Source organism: Phyllobates terribilis, unplaced genomic scaffold (assembly GCF_046119375.1).
Source record: "Phyllobates terribilis strain yellow unplaced genomic scaffold, ASM4611937v1 Scaffold_7__3_contigs__length_470593459, whole genome shotgun sequence".
Classification (NCBI taxonomy): Eukaryota; Metazoa; Chordata; class Amphibia; order Anura; family Dendrobatidae; genus Phyllobates; species Phyllobates terribilis.
This window is the reverse complement of record NW_027362767.1, coordinates 30,523,867-30,547,067: the sequence shown is the minus strand read 5'-3', so window position 1 is coordinate 30,547,067 and position 23,201 is coordinate 30,523,867. Positions and strand designations below refer to the sequence as shown.

Sequence of the window (23,201 nt, the reverse complement as noted above, 5' to 3'; positions counted from 1 at the left end):
TGTCCTAACATATGAAGGTGGATGGTAATAATCCATGCCCTAACATGTGAAGGTGGATGGTAATAATCCATGCCCTAATATATGAAGGTGTATGGTAATAATCCATGCCCTAACATATGAAGGTGGATGGTAATAATCCATGCCCTAACATATGAAGGTGGATGGTAATAATCCATGTCCTAACATATGAAGGTGGATGGTAATAATCCATGTCCTAACATATGAAGGTGGATGGTAATAATCCATGTCCTAACATATGAAGGTGGATGGTAATAATCCATGCGCTAACATGTGAAGGTGGATGGTAATAATCCATGCCCTAATATATGAAGGTGTATGGTAATAATCCATGCCCTAATATATGAAGGTGTATGGTAATAATCCATGCCCTAACATGTCAAGGTGGATGGTAATAATCCATGCCCTAATATATGAAGGTGTATGGTAATAATCCATGTCCTAACATATGAAGGTGGATGGTAATAATCCATGCCCTAACATATGAAGGTGGATGGTAAGAATCCATGCCCTAACATATGAAGGTGGATGGTAAGAATCCATGCCCTAACATATGAAGGTGGATGGTAAGAATCCATGCCCTAACATATGAAGGTGGGTGGTAATAATCCATGTCCTAACATATGAAGGTGGATGGTAATAATCCATGCCCTAACATATGAAGGTGGATGGTAATAATCCACGTCCTAACATATGAAGGTGGATGATAATAATCCACGCCCTAACATATGAAGGTGGATGGTAATAATCCATGCCCTAACATATGAAGGTGGATGGTAATAATCCACGCCCTAACATATGAAGGTGGATGGTAATAATCCACGCCCTAACATATGAAGGTGGATGGTAATAATCCATGTCCTAACATATGAAGGTGGATGGTAATAATCCATGTCCTAACATATGAAGGTGGATGGTAATAATCCATGCCCTAACATGTGAAGGTGGATGGTAATAATCCATGCCCTAATATATGAAGGTGTATGGTAATAATCCATGCCCTAACATATGAAGGTGGATGGTAATAATCCATGTCCTAACATATGAAGGTGGATGGTAATAATCCATGTCCTAACATATGAAGGTGGATGGTAATAATCCATGTCCTAACATATGAAGGTGGATGGTAATAATCCATGCCCTAACATGTTAAGGTGGATGGTAATAATCCATGCCCTAATATATGAAGGTGTATGGTAATAATCCATGCCCTAATATATGAAGGTGTATGGTAATAATCCATGCCCTAACATGTGAAGGTGGATGGTAATAATCCATGCCCTAATATATGAAGGTGTATGGTAATAATCCATGTCCTAACATATGAAGGTGGATGGTAATAATCCATGCCCTAACATATGAAGGTGGATGGTAAGAATCCATGCCCTAACATATGAAGGTGGATGGTAAGAATCCATGCCCTAACATATGAAGGTGGATGGTAAGAATCCATGCCCTAACATATGAAGGTGGGTGGTAATAATCCATGTCCTAACATATGAAGGTGGATGGTAATAATCCATGCCCTAACATATGAAGGTGGATGGTAATAATCCACGTCCTAACATATGAAGGTGGATGGTAATAATCCACGCCCTAACATATGAAGGTGGATGGTAATAATCCATGCCCTAACATATGAAGGTGGATGGTAATAATCCACGCCCTAACATATGAAGGTGGATGGTAATAATCCACGCCCTAACATATGAAGGTGGATGGTAATAATCCATGTCCTAACATATGAAGGTGGATGGTAATAATCCATGTCCTAACATATGAAGGTGGATGGTAATAATCCATGCCCTAACATGTGAAGGTGGATGGTAATAATCCATGCCCTAATATATGAAGGTGTATGGTAATAATCCATGCCCTAACATATGAAGGTGGATGGTAATAATCCATGCCCTAACATATGAAGGTGGATGGTAATAATCCATGCCCTAACATATGAAGGTGGATGGTAATAATCCATGTCCTAACATATGAAGGTGGATGGTAATAATCCATGTCCTAACATATGAAGGTGGATGGTAATAATCCATGCCCTAACATGTGAAGGTGGATGGTAATAATCCATGCCCTAATATATGAAGGTGTATGGTAATAATCCATGCCCTAATATATGAAGGTGTATGGTAATAATCCATGCCCTAACATGTGAAGGTGGATGGTAATAATCCATGCCCTAATATATGAAGGTGTATGGTAATAATCCATGTCCTAACATATGAAGGTGGATGGTAATAATCCATGCCCTAACATATGAAGGTGGATGGTAATAATTCATGCCCTGCTTTATTGAGTACAGTAACAATATTCATTGCCACTTTGAGATAAAAAATATTAATCAATGCCCTGATGTACTGGGGTGAGTGATAATAATCCATGCCCTGAGATACTGAGGTGACATGATAGTAATGAATAGGTGGTAGTACTAATGATCCATGCCCTGAGATAGTGAGGACAGTGGTAATTATCCATTCCCTCTGACACCGAGGTAAATGGTAATACTCTATGAGTTAAGTGATAATAATCCACACTGAATTATAGAGGTAAATGGTTATAATCCATGCTATACAATATTATGGGTATAATAACACAATCCCTGAGATATTTAGGTAAGTGGTAATAATCCATGCCCTGATGTTTTAAAGGGAATCTGTCAACATGTTTTTGCTACCTCATCTGAAAGCAGAATGACGTAGGGTCAGAGACCTCACCCACAACACTGATAGACATTACGCTTTGTACACTGTGCATAGGCAGAAAGCTGACAGTTAGTGGAGGGGGTGCGGTTATACAGAGCTCATGAATATAGAGGACTACATGGCTGCAGTTTTACTGGTTCTCTTGTGATAATTTCCTGGTAATACAACTACAGCAAGCAGCCCAATAAGTGACACAACACTAGAGTCAGTGTCTCTGTCACTACATTTTGCAGCTCATAACTTTGCGACAGATTCCATTTAAGGTAAATGGTAATAATCCATGCCCTAAGGTATTGTGGTTAGTCATAATAGCCCATTTACTGCTGTATTAAAGCAAGTGGGAATAATTCATGCCTTGATGTATTACCTTAAGTGGTAATAATCCACGTCTTGTTGTATTACGGTAAATGGCAATAACTCATGCCCTAATGTATTACAGCAATTGGTAATAATCCATGCCCTGATATATTACAGTATTTTGTAATAATCCATGCCCTAATGTATTAAGGTAAGCGGTAATAATCCATGACCTGATGCATTACGGTAAGTAGTAATAATCCATGCTGTGGAGTATTATGGTAAATGGTAATAATCCATGACTTGATGTATTACGGTAAATGGTAATAAATAATCCATGACCTGATGTATTACGGTAAATGGTAATAAATAATCCATGACCTGATGTATTACGGTAAATGGTAATAAATAATCCGTGACCTGATGTATTACGGTAAATGGTAATAAATAATCCATGTCCTGATGTATTATGGTGAATCTTAATAATCTATGTCCTTATGTATTATGGTAAGTGGTAAGAATTCACGCCCTGATCTATTAAGATAAATTGTAATAATCCATGCCCTGATATATAACGGTAAATAGTAATAATCCATGCCCTGATGTATTATGATAAATGCTAATAATCCATGCCCTGAAGTATTACGGTAAATGGTAATAATCCATGCCCTGATGTATTATGATAAATGCTAATAATCCATGCCCTGATGTATTACAGTAAATGGTAATAATTCACGCCCTGATGTACTACAGTAAGTGGTAGCTCTGATGTGTAATGGTAAGTGGTAATAATCCACGCCCTTATGTATTATAGTAATTGGTAATAATCCATTCCCTGCTGTAATACGGTAAATGGTAATAATCCATACCCTGATGTATTAAGGTAAGCGGTAATAATCCATGACCTGATGTGTTACGGTAAGTAGTAATAATCCATGCTGTGGAGTATTATGGTAAATGGTAATAATCCATGACCAAATGTATTACGGTAAATGGTAATAAATAATCCATGTCCTGATGTATTATGGTGAATCTTAATAATCTACTTTCTTATGTATTATGGTAAATGGTAAGAATTCACGCCCTGATCTATTAAGATAAGTGGTAATAATCCATGCCCTGATGTATAACGATAAATAGTAATAATCCACGCCATGATGTATTATGATAAATACTAATAATCCATGCCCTGAAGTATTACGGTAAATGGTAATAATCCATGCCCTGATGTATTATGATAAATACTAATAATCCATGCCCTGATGTATTACGGTAAATGGTAATAATCCATGCCCTGATGTATTACGGTAAATGGTAATAATCCATGCTCTGATGTATTACAGTAAATGGTAATAATTCACACCTTGATGTATTACACTAAGTGGTAATAATCCATGCTCTGATGTGTTATGGTAAGTGGTAATAATCCATGCCCTTATGTATTATAGTAATTGGTAATAATCCATTCCCTGCTGTAATACGGTAAATGGTAATAATCCATACCCTGATGTATTACAGTAAATGGTAATAATCCATACCCTGATGTGTTATGGTACATAGTAATAATCCATGCCATGATGTAATAAGGTACGTGGTAATAATAATCTATGCCCTGATGTGTTACAGTAAATAGTAATAATCCATGCCCTGATGTAATAAAGTAAGAGATTATAATCCATGACCTGATATAATAAGGTAAATGGTAATAATCCACACCCTGATGTGTTACGGTAAATAGTAATAATCCATACCCTGATGTAATAAAGTAAACGATTATAATCCATGACCTGATGTAATAAGGTAAATGGTAATAATCCCTGCCCTGATGTATTACAGTAAATGGTAATAATCTATGCCCTGATGTATTACAGTAAATGGTAATAATCCACGCCCTGATGTAATAAGGTAAAAGGTAATAATCCATGATCTGATGTAATAAGGTAAGGGGTAATAATCCTTTCCCTGATGTATTACAGTAAGTGGTAATAATCCATGCTCTGATGTGTTACGGTAAATAGTAATAATCCACGCCCTGATGTAATAAGGTAAGAGGTAATAATCCATAACCTGATGTATTATGATAAGTGATAATAATCCATACCCTGATGTATTACAGTAAGTGGTAATAATCCATGTTGCGGTAAATGGTAATAATCCATGCCCTGATGTAATAAGGTAACAGGTAATAATCCATGCCCTGATGTATTATGATAAGTGGTAATAATCCATGCCCTGATATATTACAGTAAGTAATAATAATCCATACCCTGATGTATTACGGTAATTGGTAATAATCCATGCCTCGATGTGTTGCGGTAAATGGTAATAATCCATGCCCTGATGAATCCATGCCCTGATGTAATAAGGTAACAAGTAATAATCCATGCCCTGATGTATTATGATAAGTGATAATAATCCATACCCTGATGTATTACGGTAAGTGGTAATAATCCACGCCCTGATGTAATAAGGTAAGAGGTAATAATCCATGCCCTGATGTGTTACGGTAAATGGTAATAATCCATGCCCTGATGTACTGTACAGACCAAAAGTTTGGACACACCTTCTCATTTAAAGATTTTTCTGTATTTTCATGACTATGAAAATTGTACATTCACACTGAAGGCATCAAAACTATGAATTAACACATGTGGAATTATATACTTAACAAAAAAGTGTGAAACAACTGAAAATATGTCTTATATTCTAGGTTCTTCAAAGTAGCCACCTTTTGCTTTGATGACTGCTTTGCACACTCTTGGCATTCTCTTGATGAGCTTCAAGAGGTAGTCACCGGAAATGGTTTTCACTTCACAGGTGTGCCCTGTCAGGTTTAATAAGTGGGATTTGTTGCCTTATAAATGGGGTTGGGACCATCAGTTGTGTTGTGCAGAAGTCAGGTGGATACACAGCTGATAGTCCTACTGAATAGACTGTTAGAATTTGTATTATGGCAATAAAAAAGCAGCTAAGTAAAGAAAAACGAGTGGCCATCATTGCTTTAAGAAATGAAGGTCAGTCAGTCTGAAAAATTGAGCAAACTTTGAAAGTGTCCCCAAGTGCAGTTGCAAAAACCATCAAGCGCTACAAAGAAACTGGCTCACATGAGGACCTCCCCAGGAAAGGAAGACCAAGAGTCACCTCTGCTTCTGAGGATAAGTTTATCCGAGTCACCAGCCTCAGAAATCGCAGGTTAACAGCAGCTCAGATTAGAGACCAGGTCAATGCCACACAGAGTTCTAGCAGCAGACACATCTCTACAACAACTGTTAAGAGGAGACTTTGTGCAGCAGGCCTTCATGGTAAAATATCTGCTAGGAAACCACTGCTAAGGACAGGCAACAAGCAGAAGAGACTTGTTTGGGCTAAAGAACACAAGGAATGGACATTAGACCAGTGGAAATCTGTGCTTTGGTCTGATGAGTCCAAATTTGAGATCTTTGGTTCCAACCACCGTGTCTTTGTGCGACGCAGAAAAGGTGAACGGATGGACTCTACATGCCTGGTTCCCACCGTGAAGCATGGAGGAGGAGGTGTGATGGTGTGGGGGGGCTTTGCTGGTGACACTGTTGGGGATTTATTCAATATTGAAGGCATACTGAACCAGCATGGCTACCACAGCATCTTGCAGCGGCATGCTATTCCATCCGGTTTGCGTTTAGTTGGACCATCATTTATTTTTCAACAGAACAATGACCCCAAACACACCTCCAGGCTGTGTAAGGGCTATTTGATCAAGAAGGAGAGTGATGGGGGGCTACGCCAGATGACCTGGCCTCCACAGTCACCAGACCTGAACCCAATCGAGATGGTTTGGGGTGAGCTGGACCGCAGAGTGAAGGCAAAAGGGCCAACAAGTGCTAAGCATCTCTGGGAACTCCTTCAAGATTGTTGGAAGACCATTTCCGGTGACTACCTCTTGAAGCTCATCAAGAGAATGCCAAGAGTGTGCAAAGCAGTCGTCAAAGCAAAAGGTGGCTACTTTGAAGAACCTAGAATATAAGACATATTTTCAGTTGTTTCACACTTTTTTGTTAAGTATATAATTCCACATGTGGTAATTCATAGTTTTGATGCCTTTAGTGTGAATGTACAATTTTCATAGTCAGGAAAATACAGAAAAATCTTTAAATGAGAAGGTGTGTCCAAACTTTTGGTCTGTACTGTATTACAGTAAGTGGTAATCATTGGTTGCTGTGTTTCCTAGCAGATATCAGGCCCGCTGTCACATGACGTCTCGCACACGCTGTACACATTGGAAAGGAAATCTCTTTTAATGGCTAATAAACCCCCGGATATATTTGGCACATGCTAGAAAGTATTGCACTTATAGCACAGATAGAAACATTCATATCAACAGGAGGAAATCCAAGAAACAGAGAAACAAAATTGTGTAAGAATTTGATGTCGCGGCTCAGTCTCCTCCGGCCGCTCCCACCAGGTTAATTTCCTGTTGATAGAGTAGCGGTGCAGATATACACAGCAGGTCCACAGGGTGGCGCTCTCCAGAGGAAAACTTTACAGTCTGTTTGTAGTACAGATGACTTTTATGCTGCTTCTGCTTCATCTCAGGCTGGAGCGTCTTAAAGGGCCGGCGGCGCTTCATTCCTTGGTAACGTCTTTATAAAGTGGTATAAATGTAGACAAATATTATGACAATCAGGTTGAGGATGGTCCCTATGATTCCCAGCATGGCCAGAATAGTCTCCTCCTTGCTCTCTTTTTCTTGGCTTCCTCTGTCGTCTTCATTGCCGCCAGTGATTACCATCTTGGTCATGTATTCCAGTGTGCCTCTTCCCTGTCTTACCTGAAATCAGAAGAGTATGGCGTTACATATTGGGTATAGGATGATTAATACCGCACTGGCTGCACAGTGTGTATCATACAGTGGACTGCTTCCCTTCATCAACCTCCTGACTGACCCAGCTCTGCTACACCACTGGGTGATTCTGCTATACTGCTATTACGGCCCAGTGACAAACTCAGCCCTGCTACATTTCTATGTGCCCTGCTAGACCTCTGGCCAGTTCTGCATTGGATTTGTGACAAACCTAGCTCTGCTACTTTGCTGGGTAACTTTGCTATATCGCTGTCCAGTTCTGTATTGGACTTTGAAGCAACTCAGCTCTGCTATATCACTGAGCTAATACTGCCATACTGCTGCCAATTCTGCAGTGAAACTGCTCTGCCATTCAGCTCTGCTTCACCAGTTCCTCACCACCAAGTCGCCCCTGTTCACCTCTATTCCCCTGGATTATAACTGCATTATGTCCGCTGCCGTAATCTCAGCTCTGCTTCATCGGATCCGGTGGTTCCCGTTTGCTCCTCCGGCTGCCGTTCTGCCACCTCAGTTTCCGCTGTTCCATGTGGATCTCGCTGCTGCTGCGACGTCGTCTGTCCGTGCTGCATAAAATGACGCATCCGGAACAAGGGCTCCAGGGATCCATCTCACAAGGTGAGAGATACCAGCCGGACAGTTATCAAATAATACGGTCACATGACACCACATATCACTGCTCTGCGGTGCCCCCATATTACTGCCGACACAATGCTGCCATGTACTGAACAGCTGATGATCTCACACAGTGTTAGTGCCTATATAATGCCGCCACATAGTGTCAAATACCAGCGTAATGCAGGCTCCTAATATGACTGCCTATACAACAATGGCAAAAAATATCACAGGGTCGAAATATAAGTGCAGTACATTGACTACATATAACTCCTGAAGCAATATACTGAAGCAGCGACTGGTCTCCAGATAAAAGTGCCATACTATGCTCATATCATGGTATTCTTCAGTGCCATGATGGAAGGGAAACATAACCAAGAAAATACAGCTGCACTCTGAAACACTGGGATATGCAAACATTGAATATGTGACATTAGAGCTGCATTACTGCTACAGAAAACCTCTTATAAAACGAATGTAACTAGCGCAGAACTTGGTAATTCACCAGAACCCAACAGAAAGCGACCCCAAAACTGAAAGCCTAAAGGAGGAAACTTAGTATCTCCCAGTGGAGGTCCTGAGACCACTGTCCTTCTCCCACATATTATCTAACCGTCTGTGCTGACTTTACATTTTATCACCCCCAGAGCAGCATTCATACTTCTGCTGGTTCCCTGTTTTGCATTGTTGGAGCTTGAATGACATCTCTCATCACTACAATCCTTCCCACCATTCACCAGCTGATCTTCCTCCTACTATTTCCTCCACCCGTCTGATAATCCAGAACGCCCTGTGATCTAGAAGCCATCGGTGCTCAGTGTCGGTGTGTCGGTGCAGTGTGTCAGCGGCTCTCCGGCCTCCTCACATCTCTCAGATGTGGCTTCATTTCACTGGAATCTTTCTTGAGTTGCCCAGAAGCGAAAAACAACAAACAGAAGCTCCTGCTCCAAATCCCGTCTGTCACAAGCGCTGCAGATCATGGAGGAGAATTAGAGTGTGAATTGTGCTATTCACATCCACCGACCATTGTGGAGAAGCGGCGGCCACAAGACCCCCGGAGCCACCGACAAGTCCTCCTAAATGTGAAAGTGATGAGGAAAGCGAGAAGGAAGAATCCACAGCTCGACCATCTATCATCTATTTATTCTACACATTATCTAATATCCATCATCTCATATCTATGTATCTTTTATCTATGTATTTATTATTTATCATCTATCTATTATCTATCATCTATCTATTATCTATCTATCTATTATCTATCTATCTATCATCTATCTATTATCTATCTATTATCTATCATCTATCTATTATCTATCTATCTATCTATTATCTATCTATCTATCTATTATCAATCTATTATCTATCTATTATCTATCTATTATCTATCTATTATCTATCTATCTATTATCTATCTATTATCAATCTATCATCTATCTATCATCTATTATCTATTATCCATTTATTATCTATTATCTATCTATTATCTATCTATTATCTATCTATTATCTATTATCTATCTATTATCTATCTATCATCTATCTATCTATTATCGATCTATTATCTATTACCCATTTATTATCTATTATCTATCTATTATCTATCTATCATCTATCTATCTATTATCTATCTATTATCTATCTATCATCTATCTATCTATTATCGATCTATTATCTATCTATCTATTATCTATCTATTATCTATCTATTATCTATTATCCATTTATTATCTATTATCTATCTAACTATTATCTATCTATCATCTATCTATCTATCTATTATCTATCTATCTATTATCTATTATCTATCTATCATCTATCTATCAATCTATTATCTATCTATCTATCTATTATCTATCTATTATCTATTATCCATTTATTATCTATTATCTATCTATCTATTATCTATCTATCATCTATCTATCTATTATCTATCTATCATCTATTATCCATTTATTATCTATTATCTATCTATTATCTATCTATCTATCTATTATCTATCTATTATCTATCTATTATCTATTATCCATTTATTATCTATTATCTATCATCTATCTATCTATTATCTATCTATCTATTATCTATCTATCATCTATCTATCTATTATCTATCTATCATCTATTATCTATTATCCATTTATTATCTATTATCTATCTATCTATTATCTATCTATTATCTATCTATCTATTATCTATCTATCTATTATCTATCTATCATCTATCTATCTATTATCGATCTATCTATCATCTATCTATTATCTATCTATCTATCTATTATCTATCTATCTATCTATCTATTATCAATCTATTATCTATCTATTATCTATTATCTATCTATCTATTATCTATCTATCTATCATCTATCTATCATCTATTATCTATTATCCATTTATTATCTTTTATCTATCTATTATCTATTATCTATCTATTATCTATCTATTATCTATCTATTATCTATCATCTATCTATCTATTATCGATCTATTATCTATTACCCATTTATTATCTATTATCTATCTATTATCTATCTATCATCTATCTATCTATTATCTATCTATTATCTATCTATCATCTATCTATCTATTATCGATCTATTATCTATCTATCTATCTATTATCTATCTATTATCTATCTATCATCTATCTATTATCAATCTATTATCTATCTATCTATTATCTATCTATTATCTATCTATTATCTATTATCCATTTATTATCTATTATCTATCTATCTATTATCTATCTATCATCTATCTATCTATTATCTATCTATCTATTATCTATCTATTATCTATCTATCTATCTATTATCTATTATCCATTTATTATCTATTATCTATCTATCATCTATCTATCTATTATCTATCTATCTATTATCTATCTATCATCTATCATATATCTATCTATTATCTATCTATCATCTATTATCTATTATCCATTTATTATCTATTATCTATCTATCTATTATCTATCTATTATCTATCTATCTATTATCTATCTATCATCTATCTATTATCGATCTATCTATCATCTATCTATTATCGATCTATTATCTATCTATTATCTATCTATTATCTATCTATCTATCTATTATCTATCTATTATCTATCTATTATCTATCTATCATCTATTATCTATCTATCTATTATCTATCTATTTATCTATTATCTATCTATTATCTATCTATCTATTATCTATCTATTTATCTATTATCGATGTATTATCTATCTATCTATTATCTATTGATCTATCATCTATCTATTATCCATTTATTATCTATCTATCTATTATCTATCATCTATCCATTATCTATTATCTATCGTCTGTCTATTATCTATCTATTATCTATCTATCTATCTAACTATTATCTATCATCTATCTATTATCTATTATCATCTATCTATTATCTATCTATCTATTATCTATCTATTATCTATCTATCTATTATCTATCTATCATCTATTATCTATCTATCCATCTATTATCTATTATCTATCTATCTATCTATCTATTATCTACAGTACAGACCAAAAGTTTGGACACACCTTCTCATTTAAAGATTTTTCTGTATTTTCATGACTTTGAAAATTGTACATTCACACTGAAGGCATCAAAACTATGAATTAACACATGTGGAATTATATACTTAACAAAAAAGTGTGAAACAACTGAAAATATGTCTTATATTCTAGGTTCTTCAAAGTAGCCACCTTTTGCTTTGATGACTGCTTTGCACACTCTTGGCATTCTCTTGATGAGCTTCAAGAGGTAGTCACCGGAAATGGTTTTCACATCACAGGTGTGCCCTGTCAGGTTTAATAAGTGGGATTTCTTGTCTTATAAATGGGGTTGGGACCATCAGTTGTGTTGTGCAGAAGTCAGGTGGATACACAGCTGATAGTCCTACTGAATAGACTGTTAGAATTTGTATTATGGCAAGAAAAAAGCAGATAAGCAAAGAAAAACGAGTGGCCATCATTACTTTAAGAAATGAAGGTCAGTCAGTCTGAAAAAATGGGCAAACTTTGAAAGTGTCCCCAAGTGCAGTTGCAAAAACCATCAAGCGCTACAAAGAAACTGGCTCACATGAGGACCGCCCCAGGAAAGGAAGACCAAGAGTCACCTCTGCTTCTGAGGATAAGTTTATCCGAGTCACCAGCCTCAGAAATCGCAGGTTAACAGCAGCTCAGATTAGAGACCAGGTCAATGCCACACAGAGTTCTAGCAGCAGACACATCTCTACAACAACTGTTAAGAGGAGACTTTGCGCAGCAGACCTTCATGGTAAAATAGCTGCTAGGAAACCACTGCTAAGGACAGGCAACAAGCAGAAGAGACTTGTTTGGGCTAAAGAACACAAGGAATGGACATTAGACCAGTGGAAATCTGTGCTTTGGTCTGATGAGTCCAAATTTGAGATCTTTGGTTCCAACCACTGTGTCTTTGTGCGACGCAGAAAAGGTGAACGGATGGACTCTACATGCCTGGTTCCCACCGTGAAGCATGCAGGAGGAGGTGTGATGGTGTGGGGGGGCTTTGCTGGTGACACTGTTGGGGATTTATTCAAAATTGAAGGCATACTGAACCAGCATGGCTACCACAGCATCTTGCAGCGGCATGCTATTCCATCCGGTTTGCGTTTAGTTGGACCATCATTTATTTTTCAACAGGACAATGACCCCAAACACACCTCCAGGCTGTGTAAGGACTATTTGACCAAGAAGGAGAGTGATGGGGTGCTACGCCAGATGACCTGGCCTCCACAGTCACCAGACCTGAACCCAATCGAGATGGTTTGGGGTGAGCTGGACCGCAGAGTGAAGGCAAAAGGGCCAACAAGTGCGAAGCATCTCTGGGAACTCCTTCAAGATTGTTGGAAGACCATTTCCGGTGACTACCTCTTGAAGCTCATCAAGAGAATGCCAAGAATGTGAAAAGCAGTCATCAAAGCAAAAGGTGTCTACTTTGAAGAACCTAGAATATAAGACATATTTTCAGTTGTTTCACACTTTTTTGTTAAGTATATAATTCCACATGTGTTAATTCATAGTTTTGATGCCTTCAGTGTGAATGTACAATTTTCATAGTCACGAAAATACAGAAAAATCTTTAAATGAGAAGGTGTGTCCAAACTTTTGGTCTGTACTGAATATATCATCTATTATCTATCTATCTATCTATTTATCTATTATCTATCTTTTATCCATTTATCTATCTATTATCTATCAATTATCTTTTTATTATCTATCTATCTATCTATCTATCTATCTATCTATCTATCTATCTATCCTCTATCTATTATCCCTCTATCTATTATCTATCTATCTATCTATCTATCTATCTATTATCTATCTATTATCTATCTGTTATCTATTATCTATCTATTATCTATCTATCTATTATCTATCTATCTATTATCTATCTATCTATTATCTATTATCTATCTATCTATTATCTCTCTATCTATTATCTATCTATCTATCTATCTATCTATCTATTATCTATCTATTATCTATCATCTATCTATCTATCTATTATCTATCATCTATCATCTATCTATCTATCTATCTATCTATTATCTATCTATCTATTATCTATCTATTATCTATTATCTATCTATTATCTATTATCTATCTATTATCTATCTATTATCTATCATCTATCTATCTATCTATTATCTATCTATCTATTATCTATCTATTATCTATTATCTATCTATTATCTATCTATCTATCTATTATCTATCTATCTATCTATCTATTATCTATCTATCTATTATCTATCTATCTATTATCTATCTATCTATTTATCTATCCATCTATCTGTCTATCTGCTCAGAATTACAGCAATGTCCTCAGAAGAATAATCTGTTCGGTGTAAGGAGATGTATTCAAACATTTATCAAAAAGTTTCTGTGCAGACTATTTTACAAGGCGTTCTGTCTGCTGCTCGTTACAAATCTTCTTCCATGAAGTTATCACTGTTCCTTAATGTTATGACTCCGGCTACAAACCTGTCTGATACTTTCAGGACGCGCAGGTGACCTTGCCTCTTATGACTCATGGCTGTGGCTTTATAGAGAAGATAAAACGTATCTGTCTCTCTTCTAGGGTCACTGACTGTGCACAAAATATCACTTTACTAGGAAAGAAGGAACCGCGCTCATTCTTCTCCCAAAATCTATAATCTCTGGCGCTCTGATCATCTCTTTTATTCTTTTATATATGAAATATCCCTGAGAAATGGATCTTATTATCTCTCACTGGGGTCAATGCAGGAACATTAATACGGTCAGTGTAACACAGAGGAGAGTTACTTCTGCTGCTACAATGTGTGTGAGATTTCATACAATGTTCTGGAATCAGATAAATCACATTTTAGTGACAGAGATAAAAGGACCAAAATACATGAGAATAATGGGAAGGAGAAATAAGGAGATTAAAAGGGAGGAGCAGGGGCGTAACTACCATAGGTGCAGGGGCAGCAATCCCACCCGGGCCCTGGTGTCTAGGGGGCCCAAAAAGTCTCATTGGCCTATATGAAAAGACTAATATTATAGACTTGGACAAAATGGAGAAATCTTGTTCTTCATCTTCTTCACCTGTGCAATGATTCTCTTATCCAAGAGAATCGGATCACACTACGCTGACACTCGGATCAGAGCTTGAGCTCAGTGTCATTCATTACCATAATCAATCCAATTCTCTCACACGAGACCATCTACGCTTATGTGAACTTGGTCTAATAGAGAAGAGCAATAACAAAAAAATACATAGAAAGAAGAAAAAGAACAAAAAACAGCAATCAAAAAAAGAGACAAAACAGAAATAAGAAGATCCAGAAGAAGGAGAATAACAACATTAAGAGTAACAATAAGAGTAACATTAAAACCTCTCAGACTAAGGTCCCGATTCTCCAGTTTGCACCAGAATTCTGGGGTAAAACTGTTTTGAAATGTAAAATGTTTGTAGTTTGGAGTTTTGCAACTTTTGGTGTTTTTACACTTAACTCTTCCAACTCTGACAAATTTTTGAAAAGTGAGTGGAATTTATTAGGGAAGGGCATGGTGGAGCACAGGCCACAGATTCATCAAAATTTACAGTAGTGTTCAAAATTCTAGCAGTCCAATATGACTGACCAGATTAATCCCTGTTTTTGGTATAAATTATATTACCACACGTCAGACAATTTACCAGTCGGTGCAGTAGATTCTAAGAAAACCACCAGACTCCACATTCATGATCTGCAGGTTTTTGAGTCTATGTATCTGAATAATTAATTAATTGTACGGGGATGTGTTCAAAATAATAGCAGTGTGGAGTTTAATCAGTGAGGTCAATCATTCTGTGAGGAAACAGGTGTGAATCAGGTGGTCCTTATTTAAGGGTGAAGTCAGCACATGTTGTACATGCAATTCTCCTTGAAAGCCTGAGAAATATGGGTCATATGAGACATTGTTCAGAAGAACAGCGTACTCTGATTAAAGAGTTGATTGGAGAGGGTAAAACTTATAAAAAAAAGTGCAGACAATGATCGGCTGTTCAGCTAAAATGATCTCCAATGCTTTAAAATGGAAAGTAAAACCAGAGAGATGTGGAAGACAACAGTAGACTACCATCAAATGGATGGAAGAATAGCCAGAATGGCAAAGGCTCAGCCAATGATCAGCTCCAGAATGATCACAGACTGTCTCCAGTTACCTGCGAGGACTGTGACAGTTAGAAGACGCCTGTGTGAAGCTAATCTCTTAGGAAGAAGTCCCCGCAAAGTCCCAGTGTTAAAAAAAAGACATGTACTGAAGCGGATACAATTTGCCAAAGAACACATCAGCTGGCCTAAAGAGAAACTGAGAAACATTTTGGGGACTGATGAAAGTGAAATTGTTCTTTTTGGGACCAAGGGCCGCAGACAGTTCGTCAGACGACCCCCAAACTCTGCATTCAGCCACAGTCCACTCTGAAGACAGTGAAGCATGGTGGAAGCATCATGATATGGGCATGTGTCTCTTACTATGGTACCGGACCTATTTACCGCATACCAGGGATCATGGACCAGGCTGCATATAATAAAATACTTGAAGAGGTCATGTTGTCTTACACTGAAGAGGGTATGCCCCTGAAATGGGTGTTTCAACAAAACAATGACCCTAAACACACCAGGAAATGAGTAAAATCTTTGTTCCAGTCCAACAAAATTGAGGTTATGGAGTTGCCAGCCCAATCCCCGGACCTTAATCTGATAGAACACTTGTGGGTTGACATCAAAAATGCAGTTTCTGAGGGAAAGCCAACATATGCCAAAAAATTGTGGGATGTAGTCAAAGCATCCTGGGCTGGAATAACAGCTGACAGGAGCCAGAAGTTGGTTGACTCTATGCAACATAGATATGAAGCAGCTTTAAAAAACTGTGGGTAACAACGAAATATTAGGTTAGTGATTCTCAGGAAAGCTAAATCCTCAAAAAAAGAGAGAGGACATATTGTGAGTCTGTAAAGACAAATGCAGACACTGCTATTTTTTAGAACAGAAGAATGTTCATTTTTTGTTATTTTCTGTAAAGTAGTTACAAATTATGTACATTTCTCTTCATGTGTTGAATTAGAAAACAGTGTGTAATGTTCCCAATGCTGGAAATAAAGACTGGTAGAAAGAGTTTGTGCTGAACTCATGTATATGAACACACTGCTATTATTTTGAACACTACTGTACAACACAAAAAGTGCCAAAATTATCATAAAAATGTACTTTAGTCCGTAAGAGTGGAACATTTCTACCACTGGCAAATTGCACCTGAAAGATTCACCAAAGTTATTAGGAGACAGAAGCCTTGAATTTGGTGCATCTTACTCCAGTGGACCCTTCATCAAGACCAGCTTATAATACACCAGCTTGATGAATCAGCCCCTAAGTGTCAGAAGAAGAAAAGATGAATTAAAGGACGAAGAACATTAGAACTAACAGCAAGATCCAAAAGAACAACTTCAATATGAAGAATGAGCTGGTAACACAAGAAGGACTAACAGAAGAAATAAAAATGAAAGGAAGAAAAAGAAAAACATCAAAATCAAGGGAAAGAAGAATGAAGAGAGGAGATATAAGCACAAGTGTCAGGAAGAAAGATAACAAGATGATGCCTTAAAATGAAGGAGGAGAAAAAGATCAAAGGTAAGAGGCAGAGAAAAAAGAAGCTATAGGAAGGAGAACAGGGTGAGAAAGAACAACTTCAATATGAAGAAAATGAGAAGAAAAATTTAATTGAAAAATTGGAAGGTAAAATAAAAGTAAAGATTAAGAGGAAAGTTAGAGGAAGATGCACAAGAGGAAAAACATTAACAAGAGGAAAAAGACAAATGAAGAGAAGAAAGGATAAAAGTGGCAGGAAGATGTATAAGAAGGACAAGGGAGGAGAAAAACTACAAAGTTAAAAGGCAAAAAAGAAAGCTGAAGTAAAGGAAGAAGCATGAGATTAGACTGAAGAGAAAGATAAAGAAAAACAACTTGAATATGAAAAAAAAGAAGAATAACAGTAAGAGGAGGAAGACAAAGACATTTCATCATGAGGAAAAAGGAGGAATAGAAGATAAAAACCAAGGACAAATAGAAGCAAGAAAAATAACAGCAAGAGTAAGAAACTAAACAAAAGGATGAGATGGATAATATCAGCACCAAGATTAAGGAACAAAAGAATATCTTCAATATAAAAAAAGAAAAAGCAATGGGGAAAGTGGACTAGTAAAAACTGAGGAAGAAACAGAAGAAGAAAAATAATCAGAGCAGGAAGACAAAAATGAGGAAAAGGAGGAAGAAGAAGGAAAAATAAGAAGATCAAGTGGGAGGTAGAAAGATAACAGGAATAAGAAAACGACATGGATGACAGGCAGAAGAAAAGTAATGAGCTAAAGGTAGTACATCAGCACCAAGAGTATAAAGTAAAAGAACAACTTAAATGTGAAGGAAAATGAGAAAACAATACGAAGGGAAATAATGAGGCAGTAACCAAGAGGAAGAAGAGGAGGAAGAAAAACAACAAAAGGAAGAAGGTAAACATGAAGAAAAATAAGGGATAAGAGAAAAAGAGAAACAAGGAGAGTCAGTTAAAAGAATTAGAAATTGTATTAATTGAATGAGAAACACAAGGAAAGCGAGGAAGAGGAGGAAAGATGTATTGGAGGAGGAAGAAGAAAACATCAGCTTCAAATGTTAGATATAGACGGCCAATTTCAATATGCAGAAAATGAGAAAAAGAACAACGTGAGAGAGAACAACCTGAAAAAAAACATGAGGAAGAAAGAGAAGAATAGTCAGAGGAAGGAGAGGGAAGTGAAGGGGGAAGAAAAGCAAAAAGAACAAGTGGCAGGCACAACAATAATAAAAAGATAAAGAAGAAGAAGGGGACAAAACATTGAGAGGCAGAAAAAGAAAGATAATCAAGAAGTAAAACACCAACATCAACAGTAAGAAGAACAACTTTAGAGAGAAGAAAAATGGGAAAATTAACATGAGTGAGAATGAGCTGGTAAACTAGAGGAACAAGCAGAAGATTAAATAAGGGGAGAAAATGGAAGAAGACAAACATAAACTTGAGGTGATAAGGAATAATTCTCAGTCTCCCATGGATGAAGTCACAATCTTACTCAAAGGATTAAAGAAAGTTTTATTGTAGCCACAAGAGCTCTGATCAATGATAGAACAGAACTGCCTCCATTATGTCAGGGACAGATTCTTATAGTAAATTACAGAAGAATGTTCAAGTGGGAGGGACATATGGTGATCATGATGTAACCAATCATATTACAGGACAAACAATTAACAACCAATCATTACAAATCAGGCGGTCACCAAAAAATGCTTACTTATGTATTATGTTAATTAAAAGATGCTGCCTGCATGGTTCTTGTTCAAGGTTCTTTCCGTAGACCCCCACGGACCCTAAAGGTTAGTGCGACCAAGATAAGTGGCTTCTGCAAATACTGCAGTGGCTTCTGTAATGTTACATCTTTGCTTAATAATTACTTATTAATCCTAAAATGATCAAGTTGCTGAGTAATATGGTTCTCTACTCTGATTCTATATTGCTATGAGAAGTGTTAAAGTGATATGAGGTAGATTAGATAAAGGGGTTTTATTGGTATACATTACATTTCCTATCAGAGGAAGAGAAAAATAATCAAGAAGAAAAAGTGGCAAAAAGAACAACAAGGAAGGAAGATGCATTAAAATAAGAGGAACTACAATAATAAGAGGCAGAAGAAGAAACATAAATAAGAGGAAGAGAAATAGCGTCAGCTCCAAAGCTAAGACTAAGTAAGAAAAACTTTTCTAAATATGCACCAAATCTATCAGTGTGAGCCACAACTTTTGTGTGAGGCACATCATCAGGTGACCTGGACTAAGTTTATTCTATTAGGAAGAAAATGGAGATCAATGCAAGGAAAAAGTTGGGATGTAAGAAGAAAAACAAAAAAAAGCAAGCATCAGGAAGAAGACAAATAACAGGAAGATGTATTTAAATACAAGAATAGGAGGCAAAAAGAAGAAAATTTACCTAGGAAGAGAAGAAGGACATCATCTCCAAGAGTAAACTCCCAACATGAAGAACAACAGGAGGAACAATAATGTAAGGAAGACTGAACTGGAGGAAAAGGCAGAAGAAATCAACAACCAGCGGAACAGAAGGAGAACAGTAACAGAAGAACCAAATGGAGAAAGACAAGAATAAGATCAAACAGAACAGTTATGTAAGAAGAAGCAGAAGATGAAACCAACAGCCAAAGATAGGCAGAAGATGAACAGTAACAAGAAGATGATTAAAAGAAAAACAAGAAGGAGGAGGGGAAGAAAAACAAGACTCGAGACACAAGTAGAATGATAAACTAAAGCAAGAAAAATATTATCTCCAAGAACAACATGGATAAGAACAACAGCAACTTGAATAAAAGCAAGATAAGAAACCTAAAGAGGAAGAAAAAACAGCAACCAAGGGTTAAGGCAGAAAAAAATAAGAGGAAGATGTTTGAAAGAAGAGAAGAAGCAAATAAGAGCAAGAAGCAGACGAAGAAAGATAAAGTTCCAAGAGTAAGATGTAAAAGAACATAAAGAAAAAGAAGAGGAACAAACAATACAGGGAAGAATGAGCGAGTAAAAGAAGAGAAAAAAGAAAAACAGCAACAGAAAAAGGAAAAAGACAAACATCAACATGAGGGAGAAGGATGGAAACAAAAATAATAAGATGCAGCAGGAGCAAGAAAAGCAAAGTAATCCAAAAGGAAAGGAAGTGGATGGGCAAGGAAGATGATGATGATTAATACAAGGAAAAAAAGCCATGAAGCAGAAAGGTAACAAGGGAGACATGAAGAACAAGAAGACAACAAAAAAGGAGCAGTTATAAGACGAATAAGAGGGAAGATAAGAAGGAGGAGTGGAGAAGAGAGCGGGACAAGTAGGTGGACAAAGGAGGAAGAAGTGGAGATTAGAGAATGCTGCATTCTTCCTTTGTATCACTGAGCATTTGGTTACATAGTAACATATATCCTGTGGAGCTCTGAGAGTAAGCAGCAGTTCTGAAGTGTCAGGACAGAGTGAATATTACCTGAGTTCAGTATTGGAGGACCTCCATCACCATTTCAAGATCAAGACCAAGATTCACAGGGGCAGACTCTCTAATCTTAGTCACTATTTAGACTTACAGGTTGCACATCTGAATCCTCAGACTTCTCACTCCCAAACATAGAAAGTGTCCAGCAATGCAGACACAATCCCTTAAGACTTCATGTTAATTGCACCATGGTTTGAAGTAAGGTTTCAAAAAATACAGGTGCCCATGATCTCATGATCTCCTACATGTCCCAGAAGGTCATCCCTTATTTATGGCCAATGACTTTTCCAGATAATAGATTTGGTGCATTTTTGGTCTTTTTTGTCAAACCTTTACATCACTTCTTCTTTAGCTTACTAATATTTGCTAAATATTTCTGTTTTGTCTAATTTCATGCCTGATGCTGTTTATATAACTCTCCTATAGAGTTGTAGTGTCACTGTATAAGGCCTTTCTGAAGAGAGACAGAATTTATACATGAGGTGAAAGTGATCCATGTTATTACCAACGCTACAATTATTCTCATTATTATTAATATTACTGTAAAATACCAATGATAAACACCAATACAACAGTGATAATTACAGTCATGGCCGAAAGTGTTGGCACCCTTAAAAATTGTTCCAGAAAATGAAGCATTTCTCCCAGAAAATTATTGAAATTACACATGTTTATTCACTTTGTCTTTATTGTAACAAAATTAAAAAAAAGGCAAATTGGACATAATTTCACACAAAACATTAAAAATGGGCCGGACGAAATTGTTGGCACCCCCTACTTAATATTTGGTTGCACACCCATTGGAATAAATAGTTGAAATCAATCGCTTCCTATAACCATCAGCTTCTTACTCCTCTCAGCTGGAATCTTGGACTCTTCTTACAATCTGCTCCAGGTCTCATATCTGAAGGCGTCTTCTCCCAACAGCAATTGTAAGCTCTCTCCACAGGTGTTCAATGAGATTTAGGTCCGGACTCATTGCTGCCACTTCAGAACTCTCCAGCGCTTTGTTTCCATCCATTTCTGGGGCTTCTTGAAGTATGCTTTGGGTCATCGTCCTGCTCAAAAACCCATGACCTTGGATGCAAACCAGCTTTCTGACACTGGGCACTACATTGACACCCAAAATTTGTTGGTAATCTTCAAATTTCATGATGCCTTGCACACAGTCAAGGCACCCAGTGCCAAAGGCAGCAAAACAACTAAAACATCTGTGACCTTCCACCATATCTGACTGTAGGTACTGTGTTCTTTTATTTGTAGGCCTCATTCCATTTTTGGTAAACAGTAGTATAATGTGCTTTACCAAAAAGCTCTATTCTGTTCTCATCTGTCCACAAGATGCTTTCCCAGAAGGATTTTGGCTTACTCATGTACATTATGGCAAACTGCATTTTAGCCTTTTTATGTCTGTGTCAGCAGTGAGGTCCTCCTGGGTCTCCTGCCATAGCGTTTCATCTCATTCACATGTGGACAGATAGTTTGCGCTTACATTGATGCACCCTGAGCCTGCAGGACAGCTTGGATTTCTTTGTAACTTGATTGGAGCTGCTTATCCACCATCCAGACTATCCTGTGTTGCAACCTTTCATAAATTTCTCTCTGCCGTCCATGTCCAGGGAGATTAGCTACAGTGCCATGGGTTGTAAACCTCTTGATTATGTTGCGCACTGTGGACAAAGGAACATCAAGAGATGGACTTGTAACCTTGAGATTGTTGATTTTGTTCAACAATTTTGGTTCTCTAGTCCTCAGACAGTACTCTTCTCCTCTTTCTGTTCTCCATGCTTAGTGTGGCACACAGAGACACACAATGCAGAGATCCAGTCAACTTTTCCCCTTTTTATTTGGTTTCAGGTGTGATTTTCATATTGCCTACATCTGTTACTCGCCACAGGTGAGTTGGTACGAGCATCACATGCTTGAAATAAAGTTGTTTACCCACAATTTTGCAAAGGTGCCAACAATTTTGTCTGGACCATTTTATGGGTTTTGAGTGAAATTATGTCCAATTTGCCTTTTTTTCTATGTTTTTTTTTTTTGTGCTGTTCCAATACACACAAAGGAAATAAACGTGTGTAACAAAACATTTGTAAGTGCGATAATTGTCTAGGAGAAATACTTCATTTTC

At 36.9% G+C, this 23,201-nt stretch overlaps 1 protein-coding gene across 1 annotated transcript in view; it reads right to left on the bottom strand.

Annotated features, from left to right (window-relative positions):
• Positions 1-7,290: 7,290 nt before the first annotated feature.
• The window catches only part of TUNAR (transmembrane neural differentiation associated intracellular calcium regulator), a 41,212-nt gene continuing 25,301 nt past the window's right edge, over positions 7,291-23,201 (bottom strand). The window contains exon 2 of the mRNA XM_073637498.1: positions 7,291-7,836. Coding sequence (XP_073493599.1) covers positions 7,651-7,836 — 186 coding nt within the window. The 3' untranslated portion in view covers positions 7,291-7,650. The remainder of the gene's footprint in view (positions 7,837-23,201) is intronic.